General features: G+C 47.5%; 1 protein-coding gene across 2 annotated transcripts in view; it reads left to right on the top strand.

Annotated features, from left to right (window-relative positions):
• The first annotated feature begins 2,559 nt into the window (after nucleotides 1-2,559).
• The window catches only part of coro2ba (coronin, actin binding protein, 2Ba), a 33,081-nt gene continuing 16,253 nt past the window's right edge, over nucleotides 2,560-19,387 (top strand). The window contains exon 1 of one of the 2 annotated variants that reach the window (XM_076019392.1): nucleotides 2,560-2,901. In XM_076019392.1, coding sequence (XP_075875507.1) covers nucleotides 2,887-2,901 — 15 coding nt within the window. In that variant the 5' untranslated portion in view covers nucleotides 2,560-2,886. Of the gene's footprint in view, nucleotides 2,902-18,387; nucleotides 18,523-19,387 lie in introns of those variants that run through there. The other variant, XM_076019401.1, reaches the window with a different exon arrangement.

Below are 19,387 nucleotides of genomic sequence, written 5' to 3' on the forward strand. Positions count from 1 at the left end.
TAAATCATAATACAGTTACCATTTAAAACGTAAAACCAGGAACCTTGGATGTGGATTTTACACATATACACCTTAAAGAAAAGCTGTTTTTTTATCCTCCCACATTTGCCATGAAAATGTTAGCGCACTGGTCTACAGCAAAAAACAAACAAACAACAACAACAACAACAAAAAACTCTTAAAGATACCGGCTATTGTTATTACATGCAAAAACTAGCTTTCCCACAAGATGGCAGCAAACCTTCACATATGACAGATGCTTCCCCGTCGCGCAGCTCTCAGAGGGAAGTAGTGGAGCAAACGACGAAGAAATTGAATTCAAACCCGACCGAAGGTGGTTCCTAACAACCATAACCGCAGGTCACGAAAGTAAGCAAAAAGTGCTCATTTTCATTTCTGACTTTAAATTACAGCTGTGATTCCCCCCCCCGCCATTCCCATGGAAGCCGCGGTGGAAAACAGGAGTGACGGCGGCTCCTTCCGGTGTGCTCCACCCAGCTGATGATGACGGTTCCTTCTACCCCTCCCAACGACGTGCATTGGAAAGAAAGACAGAAAGAAAGAAAGAAAGACAGAAAGAAAGAAAGAAAGAAAGAAAGAAAATCGTCCATTGTCTTGAATCACGACTTCATCAAGTAGGTGTTCTGGCACAACACGCACATTCACACTCATATCATGTGTTCCGTATTTAATTTTGCAGAGGTACAAAAAGTCATTAAGGTGGTAGTGAAAACATTTGAATGCGTTTATTCACACTGCAAGCGCACATATCCAAACACACTCAGTGTTGTGCAGTCTGGTGAAACAACAACAACAACAAAACATGATTTTGAAGGGCTTTGGCAAACATGAACATTTTAAGAAGGCCCACTTCCAACGTGACCTGCTGACATAGGAAACACTATTGTTCTAGACAGGAAATGCTCAGGAAATCTGTCCAAAACAACACTTTTGTTGAATTTTTTAGCAATCTGTGACCATTGAGTGACAGTGGAGTGAAACCTGATGGAACCTGCCTGTACTGGGCCTTTTTTTCTTCCCATCAGCCGTTTCTTTCCTGACCTTTCACCCAAGCGCTTGCACCATGACCGTGACAAACAACCAGTGTGGTGGTGTTGCCATTCACCGGAGTGGAGTCCCACAAGCCAATAGGTTAAGTTAAGCAATGGCAACTGAGCTGGTATCCTGGCACGTTTGGGTCCCCCCCACAGTTAGATGGGAAAAGACGTTAATTGTGTGAGATTGAAGGTGGGAGTAAATAGCATTGTCTGTAATTTGGCCTGAAATGGAGAAAAGCCTGGCTGTTGGTGTGTCTCTTCTCATCTGTGGTCGGGTCACTTAAAATGCACGCACACAGAGAGATATGCATAGATACTACTGTTCAAAAGTTTGTGGCCACTGATTCTTTTCAGCATTGAAATAATCTGCAGGAATACTCTAGGAGCATTACTAGTGCACGAAAATCAGTCAGGATGTGCTGAACACATGGGATGGCTTTGACAGTTGTTGCCTTGAATGTCTAATTGAATGTGATTTAAGAGAAAGAATATTACTTGTGCCATATGTGGCCAGAAATTAAATGTTTTTTATTGCTAAAATAAACAAATGAATCCTGTGACCCTGAGTTCAGGAAGAAGCTTGTATTGGAAATGGAAATAAACATTTCTAAAACAATTATTTTTATAATCATACTTAGGTTATGTGAGCTAAACCATAAAAGAGGAAACAAAGCTCCACTGTTCATATTTTAGTGTCTTTAAAGTAGCCTACTTTGTGCTCACACAGAACCTTGCATGCTTTGTGTATGTATGTATACACAAAATATACATATATGTATGTATGTATGTACAGTATATATACACACACACACATATATGTACATACATATGTATATATATATATATATGTATATATGTATATATATGTATGTATATATATATATATATATATATATATGTATATATGTATGTATATATATATATATATATATATATATATATATATATATATATATATATACATATATATATATACAGTATATATGTACATATATGCACACACATATATATGTATATATATGTATGTATGTATATATATATACATATATATGTATATATATATATATATATATGTATATATATATATATATATATATATGTATATATATATATATATATATATATGTATATATATATATATATATATATATATATATATATATGTGTGTGTGTGTGTGTGTGTGTGTGTGTGTGTAATTATAGACAGTGGATGACGTGCAGCTGGCTCTGTGCCTGAGTGGCAGACTGCGACACAGCGTCCTCCCTTCTCCTCTCCTGGCTCTGCAGTCGTCTCTCGTCCCGGAGCCGCGTTGCTCCTGCTGCCTCCTCCTCGTCCCTCTGCAGCGCCGCCCGGCCGCCCATCAATAATCTGTATTAGCCTCTCTCTCTAATCATATTGCAAGAGACCGGCGACAGAGTGGGGGAGTGTAGGACGTCCAGACTTTGCGCGCTTCCTCAGCCCCCGCGTGCGCGCGTGCGTGTGTGGTGCGCAGCAGTCAGGGAGGCAGGCAGGGTGGAGGGAGGAGGGAGGAGGGACGAGGGGTGTATCCTAGCACGCAGCCTGTTGTAGTAACCAACCGCGCGCCGGCTGCCAGCCATTACTTCACTGCAGCAGTGCTCAGTGAGCCAGACACACTAACCTGTCTGTCCCCTCCTCTCTCGCTCTCTCTCTCTCTCTCTCTCTCTCTCTCTCTCTCTCCTCCTCCCTCCCTTCCTCCGGGCGCTCAGCCTGCCCGTCCCTCCGTCCCTTGCTCAACGCCTCCTGCAACTCCTGCTGCGGCGTCGCCACTCTGCCTGCACCGGCCGGCTCCTCAACCACTGATTCTGCATGACTGTCACAAAGGTAAGGTGGCTTCGGTGGAGGGGGGAATAGGGGAGGGGGCGGCAGCAACTTCCAGTGGCGTTTGACACCACTGGCACCGGCCGGCTGGCTCAGACTGCGGAGGTGATTTAAGGTTGGGCTGGCTGGTCTCTCTCGCATGCGTGGTTGCGTGCAGAGGAGGAAAGACGAGTTGCTGGAGTCGTCCTGGAGTTTGTCGGCCAGTGCGGTGTTGCCAGGATGCTGCTGCTGCTGCTGCTGCTGCTGCTGCTACTGCTGCTGCTGTCTGAGGATGATGTGGAGGATTGTGCTCGCACGATAGAATCTGAAATTTGCAGCATATTCATTTGCTTTTCAGGGAGTTATTCGTGTTTTTTTGTCACTGGAAATTGACTTAGGTGATATGAAATTCTAAAAAGTAATTTTAAGCTGCTGCTTTTAAGTGCTGTATTTATATGTCGGATAGTTGACAGACCAAGATGGTGATTGAATGCTATCAAATGCCTTATCTTGTTAGAACGCACAATCGAGGGAGCCGAGTGCGGCCATCATCAAAGGTCCTCTGCCTTTTGGAAACTGGTGCTCCGTGTCATTTTTCATCAAGACAAATCCCTCCCGTGACCTCTAAAGACTTGACCTCAAGCAGCAGCTCATGCCATTTAACATGTGGCGTTTCTTTCGATGCACCACACGTGTTTGTAACTTTGAGCGAAACTGTTTCCCGGCTCATCGACGGCTGTTAGGCCTTGAAAAACAACAACAACAACAACACTCACTTCCCAAGATGCAAAGCAAACGAGCCTCACGGTGAGAAGTGGCGAATGATTCGGGAGGCGGCACCCAAGCCACTTTTGAGCTGCTGTTTACTCCCCGGCCCAGTGTTTCACTGGTGGTCGCACAGCACGCTTAACGCTGCAGCAGCAGCAGCAGCCACTTGAATCCTCTTAATCTGTTAACTGAAAGGGGGGGTGGGGGGGGGGTGGTGGTGGTGGGAGGCAGACAGACACAGAAAGAGGAAATGAGAACACCTACTCCGGTGTAGAGAATTAACCTGGACCGAAATAGATGACCTACTGTCGGCGCAGGACAACGGCCTGTTTAGCGGTGGCGGCGGCGGCGGCGGCCGAGCACCTGAGTGTCCTCGTGCACCGAGGCGGCAGTTTGCATCTCCCGGCCGCCGCTGGTGAGTGTCCAGCTCGTAGCCGCAGACGACGTGCTCTCAGCAGCCCAGTGTTTTCCTTTTTCTTTTTCTTTTTTTTTTCCTCCTCCTATTGGTGTGAGAGAGAGAGAGAGAGAGAGAGAGAGATTGTGTGGGAGTTTTGTGTGTGTGTGTGTGTGCCGGCGCGTAGGTGGACGCTCTCCACCGTGAGAGCCGAGAGAGGAAGAAGGCCGGGGCCGCTCATCAGCTGGCATCCAACCAGAGCCCGAATCTGAACGCCGGCGAGGCCAGATGGCGTCCGAGGGAATTTTTTTAACGAAGACGCTGGAAGCCTTTTCTCGCAGCTAAACGCCGACCTGTGCGCCGGAAACAATGCGAATGTAACATCTGTGGAAGAGTTTTAAAAAAAAAGGGGGGAAAAAAGAGGTTTGGCGGCAGCGGTGTCGAACAGCAGGAGGTGTGTGGGAGAAGCAGAGGGAGGAGAGAGAGCGGGGGGTGGGATGGGGGTGGTGGTGGGGGGAGGGGGGTCCCTGCCAACAGCAGCCTCCAGAGTCACCTTGAGCCTGTGTGCTGACGGAGCCGAACAGACCTCCAGCCGTCAGCAGACAGCAACAGAATGACTCTGTGTGCGTGTGTGTGTGTGTGTATTTGTGTGTGTGTGTGTGTGTGTGTGTGTGTGTGTGTGTGTGTATGTGTGTGTGCAGAGGGACAGCCCCAATGATGCATCATGATCGGCGCGGTCGGGCCTGAACTCGCAGCGCGTTTGCCCTCATTGAACATGCAGCTGCCGGGTGAATCTGACACACACCCCCCCCCGACAAGTGTCAATAGAGCGTCTGTCAATTAGTCGTCGGCGTTCCAGCCAAATGTTGAATATGAAAATGCAGTCAGGATAACGGCTGGAGGAAACGCTTTCTATCAAACCTTCCTCCCTCCGAAGGTCAACGCGCAAAATGCCGCCAGCAGAGCACGCAGCGTTACACCGTCCTAAGCATCCCCTGCTTGTACTTTACTGTTTCATTTCCTCACCGTGTCAAGTGCGGACGTCATAATCTTGGCTGGACGCGGGAACGCGGCCGCAGATGTTTTCATTTCTGAGCCGCGAACTGTCGGGCCTCGTCCAGGATTTAGCGTGTAGCACAAAAGTGGAGCGCGGTGGGAACATCCCCCTCGCGCAGATTATTAGAACACTATCTGCACACTCTCCTCTCATCCTCCTTGTGATTGCACACGTCTGTGTGCCAGTTAGTGTGTTTGTGTGTGTGTGTGTGTGTGTGTGTGTGTGTGTGTGTGTGTGTGTGTGTGTGTGTGTGTGTGTGTGTGCGCGCGCGTTAGGACGTGGGTGGTAAAGCGCAAAAATACAATCTGGCAGACGTGTCAGAGTGTGTGTGTGTGTGTGTGTGTGTAGGTGGGTGGATAACTTCCACTTGTACTACTGTGGAATCTGTGGAGAAGTTAGCAGGGAAAAGAACAAACCTTTCTCCCTGCCATCTCCTGACCTCCAAATCTCCTGCGCTCCCATGAATGTGCATGCGTGCCAGTGAGTTTCTCTCTGTTCCTGAGCACTACAGTGAGGCCCTGCTGCTGCTGCTGCTGCTGCTGCTGCTGCTGCTGCTGCTGCATAGTTGCCCCCCCCCCTTTTTTTTTTTTTTTTTTTACAGGATGAACCGATTCAATTCAATTCAATTCAATAGACTTTATTTTTCCGTCAGGAACTTTGTTCACGGTTAAAAGTGTCACTGCAGAGACATCACCTCATAAACAGTCATATGTCAGCTCACTCATACCATAAATAAGCTGAAGAAACACGATGACTCTGACGGTTCCTTTACACTGAGGCCACTCAGCCCCTTCCTTCCGTGAGGGCGTCCTGCAGCCGCCGTGCGCCCACCGTCGCCCCGAGTTACCCCTCAGTCAGTTTTGGTTTTCTGTCTCGGCTCGGGGAGCTGGCAGAGAGGCAGAATGGCCACAGTGGGATTCCAAGCTGACCCCCTCCGACCCCTGCCGAGGGCCTGAGGTCACCCGCCGCCTCCTTTGCCAATCGCAGAGCAACCAAAGCACGGAAAAGCAAACCATTCTGCTTTATATTCATTGGCCGTTATTCCAGCGTTTGGCTGCCGTTGGTGCGTCACTCAGGCCCGTCTGCACGGGCTCATGAATACTAAGACCAGCGCTGGCAAAAGTATGGATTCTCTGGTTAAAAGTAAAAGCATTGATTCAGCTCCTTTACTCAGATAAAAGTAGGAAAGTAGAGCTTCTGAAATGCACTCAAGTAAACAAGCGTGCATGTTTTTTCCATTAATGAAAGAGTGCATTTCTTAGTAATAGCAAAAAGTAAAAAGTTGTGAGGGAATAGTCTGGACTGAACTGACCAGAGGTCAGAGGTCTTGATGAGTATCGGGGTCATTTTTGAACAACTTTGCAACTCTCCATACTATATATATATTTTTTTTCAACTGCAGCACAACCACACAGTAATCAGTCATAGTTCTGACCAGTGACAAGAACAATAACCAATATCATTTTCTCTGTACTGGAAACATACTGAGCAGTGACCCTGAACAGTGACCCTCAAAGGTAAATATTCTCCCCTTAAAATATGATCCACTTTTATATTTAACCACACAACAGCATAGTTCAAATAGCTCCACTTCAAGCAATAGCAACCATAAATCGATAATAAGTGAATTACTTTGAGCAGAATTGATCTATTTTAAACACTAAAGTAATAACAAGCAAACCCTGTCAAAAAAAAAAAAATACTCAGGTTAAGTACAGATAGCTGAAAAATCTACTCAAATACAGCATTAAAGTATTACAAAGACGTGTTGTCAGTACTTGTTATTTTTCATTGATATATAAAGTCTTGGTCTTGTCTCCATCTCGGTGCTCTCTAGTCTTGATCGTGTCTTGGTCTCGGTTGGTGCGGCCTTGACCTCAACACTGGCCTCCGCACCTAAAACACTCCACTTGTGTTTGATTGGACAGCGTGCAAAGTAGCAGTTCTCCATCGCTGGGGTTTGGATGATGAACAGATTGATGCTATTGAAGAAGAGGTCAAGGTTCCACTGGCTGATTGAGACCTCCGGTGGGAGGGGGTAGGGGGGGGGCGTGTATGCCCTTGCAAACCCTGCCGGCAAACGCTACCAGGCGATATTTATTGGTCCCGTAGGTCCATTTGGTTGATCCGGACCTTTGGCCTTGAGCATCTGCTCCGCAGGTGTGACCTCGCTCTGATTCAATCCACACCATCACCCTCAAACTGGATGCACAGCCACTATAATAACGCTTGGGGAGATGCTCAGGGCCAGATGGGACACGCCCCTCAACGGCGGCGTCAATTTGAGAAGCTCAGCTATTGATCCTGGATGAAGAGCAGTTGAAAGGTCAAAACTATTTCATTTATCTGAGCTGTTTTTTTTTTTAGGGGTGAGGGTTGTTTTTGCAAAGCGAGGCTCTTAAGACATTTCTGAGGGGAAGTGAACTAAACTAAAGCTTCCACAGCTGCACTAAAAGACTGTTGGTAGGTGTTTGTTTCTCCGTCCCCAGCGGGGGCTTTATTTAGCCGACGCTCATTTCAAAGGAGGGATCCAGCTGCGTCGAGTGTGTTTGCAATTACACATCCGCACACGCCCCAATTATGGAGACCCGCAACACTCCCGGGTCGGGCGCAGGCAGAGCGAGCAGCGCGCCGGCTGAGAGTCATTTTCCGACGGTTTACAATGCAGCTTCTGCTCTCCGACTGCGAGGCCGTTAAAAGTCCCACGGCGTCGCCTCACCTCGTATAAAAGCGTTGCACGGTGTAACCGCGGCGTTAAGTGGGCCTTCATCTGCTCGGGCGAGTTGGAAAATAACCAAATTTACAGACGTGAGGGCGTCAACCCTTCAACTGTCTGTGAATTCTTTTTGCAACTTGACAAAACTGCTTGATTCAAGCTTCTGGACATTTGTCAAACCCGTAAACCTTTACCCTCTCTCTTTCTCTCTCTCTCTCTCACACACACATGCGCAGTGAGTGGGGCTAAATCGCCAACCTGGCAACCAAGATCCTGCTAAATTGGCGGAAAAAACGCACACAACAGCTCAAAAGATTAAGAGTTCTAAATCCAGAATTAAGCTTTTTGTTTCTTATGCATCACTTTGAATTGAGCTGAGCAAGTAGTGTGTGTGTGTGTGTGTGTGTGTGTGTGTGTGTGTGTGTGTGTGTGTGTGTGAGAGAGAGAGAGAGAGAGTGTGTGTGTGAGGAGAAAAAAAAAGTGGGAAATGCTTGTGAAAGAGCCGCAGACGAGCGTTCACTACAGGAAAACATTCAGATCCCATGAGCTCATTGCCTGTCAGAAAGCTTCCTTGCCCACTGCTCACCAGTGTGTGTGTGTGTGTGTGTGTTTGATGGAGAGAGACAGAGAGAGAAAGTGACTTTTATGTAAAAGTCTGTATTTTTCAAATCTGAGTGAATAGGAGTGAAAATCAGTTTCGTCTTGTGCCGCAGTGTAAATCATCCCCTCCTCCTCCTCCTCCTCTTCCTCCACTTTCACACAGTCGGGAGCCTCAAATTGGAGTCGACAACCTGGATAAAGTGGCGCACGCACCTTGGTGTGGTTTTTTTCGCCGATTAAAGTGTTTCGAAGAAAAACAACTTGCGAACATCCTGGAAGCTTCCTCTGATTCTGCAGCTGAAATTAGGAGCACATCCCATGGAATCCTGCTGTGTGTGTGTGTGTGTGTGTGTGTGTGTGTGTGTGTGTGTGTGTGTGTGTGTGTGTGTGTGTGTGTGTGTGTATGATCAGGGCATGTAGGATACACTTCCTGTTTGCACTGCTGGAGACGTTAAATGTGTGCTAAGGCTGTCGCAGACAGTGAAGCGGGTTGTGGTGGGGTTTTTTCTTGCTCAGATAAAAGCTCTTTGTCTGGTCATCAGCACTTCAAAGAAGATTTCACGGAAGAAAAAAAAAAAGAATGCTCCGGCATTGTCTGTGTGTTTTCCTTTCTTTTTTTTTTTTTTGCCATATTGATATTCCTGTTTTTGGAGTTTGGGGGGAGCTGTTGAGTGAGTGGGGAGAGGGAGCCACGGTGGATAATACCACCACCACCTACTCTTGCTCTCTCGCTCTCTCTCTCTCACTCACACACACTCGCACAAAGAAACCGTAGACTTCCACACTGCAGTTCAAAAAGGTCAAACTTGACTGTATTCCGCCTCCGGGCAGTGATAGCGCTATAAATATAGATTATAGCCTCTCAGCTGCACACAACGCTCCTTTTTTTTCCATTCTCGTTCTTCCTGCGGCAACAGGCTCTCTCTCTCTTTTTTTTTTTAATCATTTAATTATGATTTGACCTGCGCGACCTTGACGAGTTTCCCACAGAGCCCCTGTCGACAGGACGCTGTCATTTGAGGGGAAGAGACGGAGGAGCTCAGGCTGCTGCATTGCCAATGGATGGAGGGGAGACATGGTAACGTGTTTACAAAATAGAATCATAATCACTCACCCTGCGTTCAATGGAAGTCAGGGTGAAGAACACCAAATGGATTTCCACTTGGTGCCCTCCGCCCCTCACTGGATTTTCCTCACTCCCGCTACAGTCACACAGTGGGAGCGACTGTCAAACAAAGAGCCCTCAGAAATGATTACACATCAGAATTCAAACTATTTGAGTCGTCTGCCACCAAACGTCTCCTCTCCTTTGGAAGCCGCGTGCTGCTCACCGCGCGCCCTGGACTCCGGTCCAGCAGCGAAGACACTTCGATAAGATCTCGAGCCGACGGAAAAGTTAGCCCTCTGTTTACAGCCCCACTTTAGCCGCCTGCTAAATTTGATTCTTTGCAGCGACTTCAAGGTGGCGCCAGAGAATTGAATTGAATTTCTTCACCGTCCAGTCGAGTACAAAATTTAAGCAGACAAAGACTAGGCCTGACGAGGGGTGTGCGTTGCTAACCTGCTGCCTCTCCCTTTGTGACATCACAGAGGACGATGCACTAGCCTGAGTGTTATACCACGTGCCTTCTGTAAAGTGAAATCTGTCCATCCATCGAAAACCGTGCGCATCCTGTACACCCTTTTTCTTTCTACACTTTCTCTTTGCGTGTTTGCTGTTGTTTGTGCGACCAGCTGAGCCCACCATCTGCCTGCATCTTCACCGCGGGCTGTGACAGAGGGTTATGTGTGCTGGGTCATTTAATTCGTCGAGTGTTCGCGGTTGGTGGAAGTTGACGATGGAAGAAAAGAAAAAATTTCAAATACCTATTTAAAAAAAAACAAAAAACTTAAGCACCAGGGTTGCAGCCAGTCCCTGTGACATAAATGAAGTGACTGAATCGCAGCCTTTATCTGCAGTCCACCGTTAACCCATCAGCTACAGCCCCAAGGTTCACGCCGCATTTTTCTGTTTCGTAAGCTGCAAGTAGCATCTTGGACCACAGCTGTGTGAAGTGTCCAGTAATAGACAATAAGGTGACGTCAAGGTCATCCGAGTGGGAATTAAATTACCAGAGGAGTCAGCGTTTTCTCCACCATCGCTAATGATAAATGCTAGTTATCCCGCAGCTCTAATTACAGTGCGTGGAGCAGATGTCTTTCTCTCTAATTGGGAAATTTAACCAAGAAAAGTCATTATTTGGCCTAAGATACTGAAGAAAAATTAGTTTGAGAGATGTATTATTGGCGACACGGTGGCGCAGTGGTTAGCGCTGCCGTCTCACAGCAAGAAGGTCGTGGGTTCGATTCTGGGGCCCGGGCCTGGGACCTTTCTGTGTGGAGTGCATGTTCTCCCTGTGTCTGTGTGGGTTCTCTCCGGGTTCTGCGGCTTCCTCCCACAGTCCAAAAACATGCATGTGAGGTCAATTGAACATTCTAAATTGTCCATAGGTGTGCATGTGAGTGTGAATGGTTGTTTGTCTCTATGTGGCCCTGCGATGAACTGTCAACTTGTCCAGGGTGTCACCCTGCCTTCGCCCTATGACAGCTGGGATAGGCTCCAGCAGACGCCCGTGACCCTGAGCTTGGCAGTAAGCGGGTATGGAAGATGAATGAATGAAAGATGTACTATTATTATTATCATAGGTAGTAGTAGTAGTAATAGTAGTAGTAGTGTAAAGAGTTGGAAAGTGGAATAGTCAGATCTGCAGTGTCCTGTGAAACCTGTCTCGGATCTTGGATCTTTCCCGTTTTTCATGCCACAGCGCCGCTAATCACTTGTTCCAGTGCATACCGCTGTCAACGCCTCTCTGCCAGTTAATCAGCGTCTGGAAATATTCCTCTCATACAATAATGTCACACAGCTCTGCTCTGAATACACACCGAGTCTGCGTCGCGTAGAGCACCTGCAATCTCAACACCCCTCTATTCAAATAGTTCAGATCAACGGTTGCATTTCATTGTCAAAGTTTTAGGCTCGGACTGATACAAGGATATGAATAACTACTGTGGAAGTCAGTAGACTGGGTATGGAGAAGGAAGAACACCAGATAGAAGGTTATAGAAAAATTGAATATTTGTCTCAGGCAGCGGTGGATCAAGCAAAGAGGTCTGTTGTGTTTTACAGCTGGCTTTTCAAACTGGGACGAGCGACGTCTGTACTGCAGCGGGTCGATTGTTGAGCTGGCAACAAACAGATCAATGCAGCAGACAGGAAATATGTGCATGGGTGATATCCAACATGCTGCTAGCTAGCTAGCGTGCTAGCAAACAAAAAGCTGTTCAGTAGGCTTTGTTTGAGGAAACTACATGTTTCACTTCTACATTGGGAACAAGAGAGAGAGAGAGAGAGGTGATGTTGGAATATCAGCGGTTTCACTGTTTTTTTTTTTTCCTTCCTGGCTGATCGTCAATGACGGCTCTACTGAAATAGGTCAAATTCACAACACATTAACCTTCACCCACATATGGGAATACTGTCATTTTAAATGTGGCTTAGCAGGAGCGCGCACACACTCACGCTGGTGCAGCAGAAGGGATTACAGTTGGCTGTTGCTGTCTCTCCTGCCTGTGTGTGTGTGTATGTGTGTGTGTGTGTGGAGAGAGGGACAGAGAAAGGGTGGCAAAGCTTGCGAGAGCACTCTCCTTTATTTCCATCTCTGTCCAATGTCCCATATGGAGGCATCACCTTTTCCTCTCTGCAGCAGACTGAGGAAGAAGAAGAAGAAGAATACAGCGTGTCAAAGGACGAGAATTGCTTTTAACTGATGGCTTCATTTGTGTGGATGTGGACCCTGTTAAAAAAAAAAAAAAAAAAAAAAGCATGTTATGCAACTCGTTGACCTCGGTCACAGATCAACCGTCAGGAGAAGATCGATGACGTGGGACGCTAATATGATATTGACGTGTGTGAGGTTCCTGCACGGAGATGTTGCTCCTCAGTAACTGTATCACACTAATAGCTGCTGGCCAACCTCGGCCTGTGCCCAGAGCAGGATGTGCCATCGTGTTATAGACAAATTTAACTTCCGAGATCAGGAGCCGGTGATGTTTCCAGTTGGTCTGAGTTGTTTAATATGCTTTATTTTTTTTTTGCTAAAGCGCTGGGCAGCCTGATAAGAAGGGCCAAGTGTCCACAAACAGTTCTTCTTCTTCTTCTTCTTCTTCTTCTTCTTCTTCTTCTTCTTCTTCTTCTTCTCTTGCCAAGATTGCTCTCACAGTCGGAAACGGAGGAGGACCCCCCCCAGCCGAGCAGATGGCCTGGCACGGCTTCTGTCTGCGTTCATGTTGTCGCGCTTCTCCGTCTCACCCGAGGAGAGGAGCGATAGAACGGTTCAGTCAAAGGATGTTAAAAAAAAACAAAAAATGTTTAAAAATTGATGGATTGAGGAGTGACGAGCTGGTGAGACGACAATGTTGATTGGCACTTTAAAAAAAAAAGCTGCGTCTCACCCTGTTTGGATGTACGAATAGCAATTTATAGAATTATAACTCTAAGAACATGATGGTTAATATTTCGGATAACCCGTGGTGAAGGTCAGAGGTAAGTGTTGGGCCTGTCAGTCTCATCTCATCGACTGCCTCCCCTCAAAGGACGCCTCTCCTTTAATACGTCAAGCTGCTGAATGTGATTCAGAATGGAGCATTTAAAGGCGGATGTGCAAGATTTTACATTTGGGGATTCAAATGCATCATGTGGTTACATTGCAGGTTGTTTAGTAGAAAAGGAGCTTTATGAACCTCGGCAGTTTTTTCATTTCGTGGTTGACATTTGATTGATCGCAACACGAAAGTCACTGAAGCCGTGGCAGTGCAGCAGGAGCTCTCAGCTAGTAGAGTTTCCCAGTCGCAGTGAGCCACATCATTTGCTTCATGAGTTGTTTTGTTGACCCGATAAGATTTTGTTAACGATACCTGGAAACAAATGAAAGAACGAAGAAAAAAAATCTGGCCGGAGCGTGTTTTGTTTTGTTTTTTTTCAAGATGGATGCGTCAAATTCAGCCTCGAAATGTTTCTCTGCAGAATTTCCTTTTCACATTCCAGCACTTTCTCCTGTTTTAAAGTGGGTGTGTCAGCTGCCACCTCAGACAAAGCTGCCGTCAATCTTTCCCATCGCCGCTCCGAACCAACGCAACTCAACTCGACTTGGACTAGTTGTTCCACCGAGCTCCTCTCTCGTTGTTTTCTGTGATGGATTTCAATCACCTAATGGAAGTGCAGCTGTGTCTCCAGCTCAGGTCTGCTCGGCCGGCTCAGTTTTCATTTCAGAGCTGATTAATGCTGTGTTTGTGTGTACATGCGGCAACATAAATAAATCCATTTTGTCCTATGTGGCTTCCTCGACGGTCCTTGTTTGTACGTTTTTGTCCCAAAAGCGCAATTGAATCATTTCCAACGTGTTAATTATTTCCAACCCGGCAAAGCTGAGTCTTCTCGCGTTTCTGTTTGGAGTTCCGTTTCCACACTCACACTTGTGGGTTTTTAGACGTTGAATCAATATTTTTCTGGAGGCGATTTTAGTTGGCTCGTTGCGCGTGTGTGTTTTGTGTGTGTGTGTGTGTATGTGTGTGTGTGTGTGTGTGTGTAGGCAGGTGGTCTGACAGAGGGGGAGTTAATCTGTCTGCTAAGAGCCTCCTCCTCTCCGTCTCCTTTTGTCTCTGTGTCTTTAAATATTTCATCAGCCTTTGTTGGTCCGTCCGATCTTTGGCCCCTCTCTTTCTCGGCCCCCCCTTCTTCTAGCTTCTTTATCCTCCCGGATGCCTTCTCCACTCCTTTCTATCTCCTGTCATCCTCCTCGTCTCTTCTTTGCTCTCTGTTGTCTTCTTTTCGGACCTTTTCTCCACCTCCGTTCTACGCGGCCATCCCCCTCCCCCGTCCCTCTGGGGGTGCGAGGCCCGGCTCCCATCATTATGCTCCAAAAAGCATGCGACAGAAACCCCTGTGGGAAATGGAAAGACGCACGCAGGAGGGATTATTAATTTAGATCGTTCTGTCAGATTTTAACGACTGATCTGGAATCGGGGCAGGGGGGTTGGGGGGGGGGGGGGGGGGGGGAGTCTGGGAGTGGGAGTCTTGTTTGGATGCTAAATACTGTTTTACTTGGAGTAAATTCTAGAGCTAAATTTTACATAGACTTCAAAGAAATGGACTCGTCATGAGTGTTCATCACATGGTACCAGGTCTAAGAGGCGTTATAGAAGGCATAGTAGGTGGAATGCCTTGACAAAGGCGGGATGAGCTGCCGTTGTAAGTGGCCTTTTAGCGAGACCTGAGGACTTCCTGCGCCAGGCTCTAGTGAACTCTTTGCACCCTCAGCGCTGCTTGATGGCGCTGGCTCCAGACCCCGAGAGCTGCTATTAGTCGAGCCGCGCATCTCCTGTCATTATCTCGGAGCAATTACCGTGGGCACACTCTCCAGCGTTCACGCCGCCTGCTCTCTTCAGCGGCTGGTAATAACGAGGAAGACGGGGATTTGCTCTTTTGCCGCTGCACAAGAATGCTAGCAAACAGCAGGCTGCAGTCGGTGACGTCGGCGTTGTCGTTTGCGAGGGAAAGCTTCTGCGAAGCGCTGCCAAGGCTGCAAATCCAATCTAGCAAAGTAGCCAAACTGTGAAATTTACAACATTACAACGCTTTCGCATAAGTACGCATTGTGAAATTAGCAGCAGTGGGGTGATGTGTTCATTCGCTGCATGTCTCTGGGAGCAATGCGCGCTAACTTTGCTGGCTTCTGGGTCATCCACTCTGGCACACCTGGTGTTTGTGAAGTGACATACAGGTAGCCCTGCTAACTAGCTAACTGACTGCTGACCTGTGATCCTGTTGTTTTGATTCAGGGTCCTGCACATTTTAAATCACCAAGCTGAATGCAGACTGACTCTGGTTTGGCATTTTAGCATGCTAGTATGTTATCTGGGCCAGTTTCCTTGCTGTGGATATAATGCTGTTAAGACTCTGGATCCCTGCAAAGTATGTGGTCAGATGGTTCATTGAAATAGGTCATAGAATGTCTTACACAGTGTGTTTATTTAGATTAGTTTTTTTCCAGAATTGATATAATGGACATTAATTGGCCAGATAATAGTGAATGAGTGAGTTCCAGGAGCTCCTGTGACCTCTCAGTGTGTGACTGAAACAAGTGCAGGCTTAAATAAAACATTCCCTTTTCCAGCATTCCTGAACTGATCATCTGGAAAAATTCAGCACGAGTCCAGATGGGTGAATTCACTTTAAGCTGTTGTGTTTTTTACACTCTGTTTTTAATTTTGCTTCTTTCGAAAGTCATTGAGAGGCGTGCAGGCCGCATGTATTTGCTCATGTTGCTCATAATGCGGTCAACATTGTCTTAATGCCTGCTGGCTGACCGAGCTGCAAAGGAGTCAGTGACTCCTGTTCAATTTATCCATTTAATCTCTTTAATATATGATGTAAAATTTCTGAAACAAAATCCTTATCGTTGTGCCCAGAACGATCATCATTATCATCATCATCATCAACAAACACATCACTGACCTTTGACCCCTTGCGTTGGCTTGATGGAATAAACTGCCAGGGCTGATTAAACTGAACGATCCCACCGGGCTCATTTGGCTGTGTGGAATATTTGATTGCTCTCCGTCGGAATGCAGCCATTGCCTTCATTCCGACTGTCTCAGAGTCTCATGGAAACTTTAAAATGCACCTTGCAGTGATCTACCAGCACCCGTCTGCATGTCTGTTATGGATTACAGCAGCTGCCAGCCACTGTTGGCAGCTGCTCTACGGAGAGCGTAAGTCATGATGTCACGTCACCGGGTCAGATTCTTTCTTTTTCCGTGAGCTTCTGTAAACCCATCAAGTCTCTCGTGTAGCTTTTCTGCCGTCGTTTCTGCTGAGGGTTTTTGTTCTTGTGTGCTGCATGAGGTGGGACTGTGCCGTTCATCTCTGACCTGAAACGTTGATTTTGACGTTCAAAAGTGGCCTGGCTGCACTGTTCTTTCTTTCATTTTTTTTTGCTTAGATATCTTGATTCATCAATTATGCTTTTCTTTTTTCTTTTGTTTGGACAAGGTAGAGACGGATAGACAAGGACTGAAATTACCTGCTTGACTCCAGATGTACATAACTCTAAATATGCTTTTTATGAAAGGTGGCTATTAGGAAGAATTTAAAAATAAAATGTGTTTGAGTTATTTTACACTTTCATTGCCTCCTACATAATTCCGTGTGTGTTCGTAAGTACTTTTGATGCCTTCAGTGAGAAACCTCAATGTCAATAGTCATGAGAATGAAAGAAAAGACATTAAATTCATAAGGTGTGTCCAAACTTTTGACTGGTAGAGCAATTTCCATCGTAGTCCTTGTCAATTCAAAGTAAAAAAAGAAAATCATAATTACGTTGAAAGTAGACAACATGAATATAGTTGATGTTACGTAATTAACCTTTTACGCAGTAATCTTGCATAACCACAAATATCCCCTCGGACTTTGCCGATTAAATCCCGGCGCTGCGAGCCGAGCTGTGACACTTCCTGTGCGAGCGAGAAAAGAGTCAAGTTCCCACTTCAAGCTGTGAAAATGTGGCCAATCGACGCTTTTTGTCCCTTCGCAATATTCACAACCCCCGGCCCCCCGCCCGTGCCGACTGGAAGCCATCTTCAATGTCTGAAGAGTGTCAGCGAGGAGAAAGAGACGCCGCCTGACGCCGAGCTCCGCTCTGTCCCGCTGACAGGAAGTGCAGTCTCCCCCTGAAAACCCCCCACCCAGTCCCCTTTTTGTGTCAACTCAACTGGGCTCCAGCTTCCTCTGCTGGCATCGACCTCGAGAAAAATCTTGATTGAAATCATTTGAGCCGTTGACGTGGCTGGTTGGCTGTGCGCCGCCACTGACAGTGTGACAGCCTGACGGATGGGCAGGTACTGACTGCAGCCGGGACGACGGAGGAGCGCTGCCGAGCGCAGGCGGTTTAAAGTGGATTTTGTGAGCGGCCCGAGACAAAGACACATCGTTGCTCTCTCTCTCTCCGGCCTCTGGAAGACAATGGAAAGAAGGAAGGAGGAAAACGTGAGCTGCTGTGTTGCCCGTAAGCAGGATGTAAAGCGGGAGAGAAGAGAGGGAAAAAAAAGGTCTCTCTGGAGTGGTGCATCCTCAGGGCAGGAACACTGTCGGGAATGTATACGGCTGCAAACAAATAACACCTGGTCAGACGTGCACGTGGGCGCGGTGTGCATGTGTAAGACGAGACGTCTCAGACTGGCCCGGGGATCTTTTTTTGTAAAAAAAATAATAATAATAATAATAATGAAAAAAAATAAGTCATAATGTTCATCTCCAGCCTTATTATCACCATGTACTCTGTGGTTGATGTATACATATGTTTACGTTGTTAAACAGAGGACAAACACCACTGCTCAAATCAACTCGAGCTATTTTAATGCATGAGGACGAATATTGGTGGCGACACTTTATGAGATCGTTAGTCGTGCAGCGCGTTTTTCATTTGATCACACGTCGGGAGATCCGTGCAAGCCTCAGCGCACAGCGGCCGTTTAAAGAAGGAGGGTGCTGGGAATCACCCGGAAGGTCCTCGTGATCCCACAACAAACAAGAGCGCTAGAGAGGAAAGAGGGTGAGTGGTTCCCACTCTCCTGCTGCTGCTGCTGCTGCTGCTGCTGCTGCTGCGGCTGCTGCTGCTGCGGCTGCTGGGACTGCTGCTGCTGCTGCTGGGACTGCTGCTGCTGCTGATGGGACTGACTGACAGACTGAGAGGCAGGATGAGTAAGAGAGGAGGCCGGGAAGAGGAGGACGAGGGGAGTGCTCGCCCTGCAGCTACCAGTACCAGGATGAGGAGGAGGACGAGGTGGTGGAGGAGGAGGAGGAGGAGGAGACCAGTTTACCACGGGGGAGGGTTGTGGGGTGGGGGGAGAATTATGAGAGGGAGAAGGAAGCAGCGCAGCGGTCGCAGTCTGGCTGTGTGTTTGACGTGGAAGGAAGGGAGAGCGAGAGGAGAGCCGGGCCGGCGGAGAGAGAGGGAAGGTGGATGCTGGGAGTCTGACTGAGAGGGCCGGAGTGGCGCTGAGGTCACTGGGAAGGTACGGTGGGCGTGAGTGTGGGATCCAACTGTGTATGGTTGTAAAGTCTGCGTGCGTGTGTGTCTGTTTTGTTTGTTTTTTTCTCAGTGGTAAATGTTTGAGGATTTGTACAGAGATGGCTGCTCTCAGCCCAGAGGGAGGGCTTGGTCCTCGCTGCCGAGTCTTGTGATCTCATGATACAGACGAGGCCGTTCACCATCTGCGTGCGTGTGTGTGTGAGCCTGTTTGTGTGTTTGGTGGGTGTGCGTGTGTTCGCTCTTATGCTGCAAGCCCCCTCGTGAGACAGGGAGGAGAAGAGCCACACACACAGATATTCCCTCTGTGTCCCAATGAATGAGCATCCTTGTGAGCAGATCCCAGAACAGACAAGTGTCCTTCCACAGTCCCCCGGGGGCCGCCCGCCGCTGCTCTCAGATATTTCCCTCCAGCAGACAGACAGACGGTCGGACGGACGGACGGACGGACGGACGGACGGACTCGGTCCATGCCGTCCGGAAACGTGCGGCCGAGAGACGTTGATGTCGCTGCGTGCATCCAGATGACGGAAGATCCTCCACAGATGTGCGGCTGGGCGACACAAACGTGGCTTGACTGGATGTCCTGGTTGTTATCCAGCAGCTGCGAGCCTCTGGGTCTGCACTGTCTGCATCCAGCGATGACTAGGATCAGTGTGTGAGAAGCACGCTCAAAGTATTTGGGGAGATTAGGGTTCAGTCACACTTGTAAGTAAAATGTAACCAACTGTCTAGTTATTAAGTGCTAACGGCAACACTTTGACAGAATGTCTTTTTGTCAGTGCGTTGTCTCTATTGGTACAGAAAATACTTCTTGTTAAAGCAGCTCTAGGTAACTTTCGGTGGAAATG

Source organism: Nelusetta ayraudi, unplaced genomic scaffold (genome assembly GCF_046127955.1).
Source record: "Nelusetta ayraudi isolate G7.1 ecotype Tasmania unplaced genomic scaffold, CSIRO-AGI_Nayr_v1 ptg000002l, whole genome shotgun sequence".
Taxonomy (NCBI): domain Eukaryota; kingdom Metazoa; phylum Chordata; class Actinopteri; order Tetraodontiformes; family Monacanthidae; genus Nelusetta; species Nelusetta ayraudi.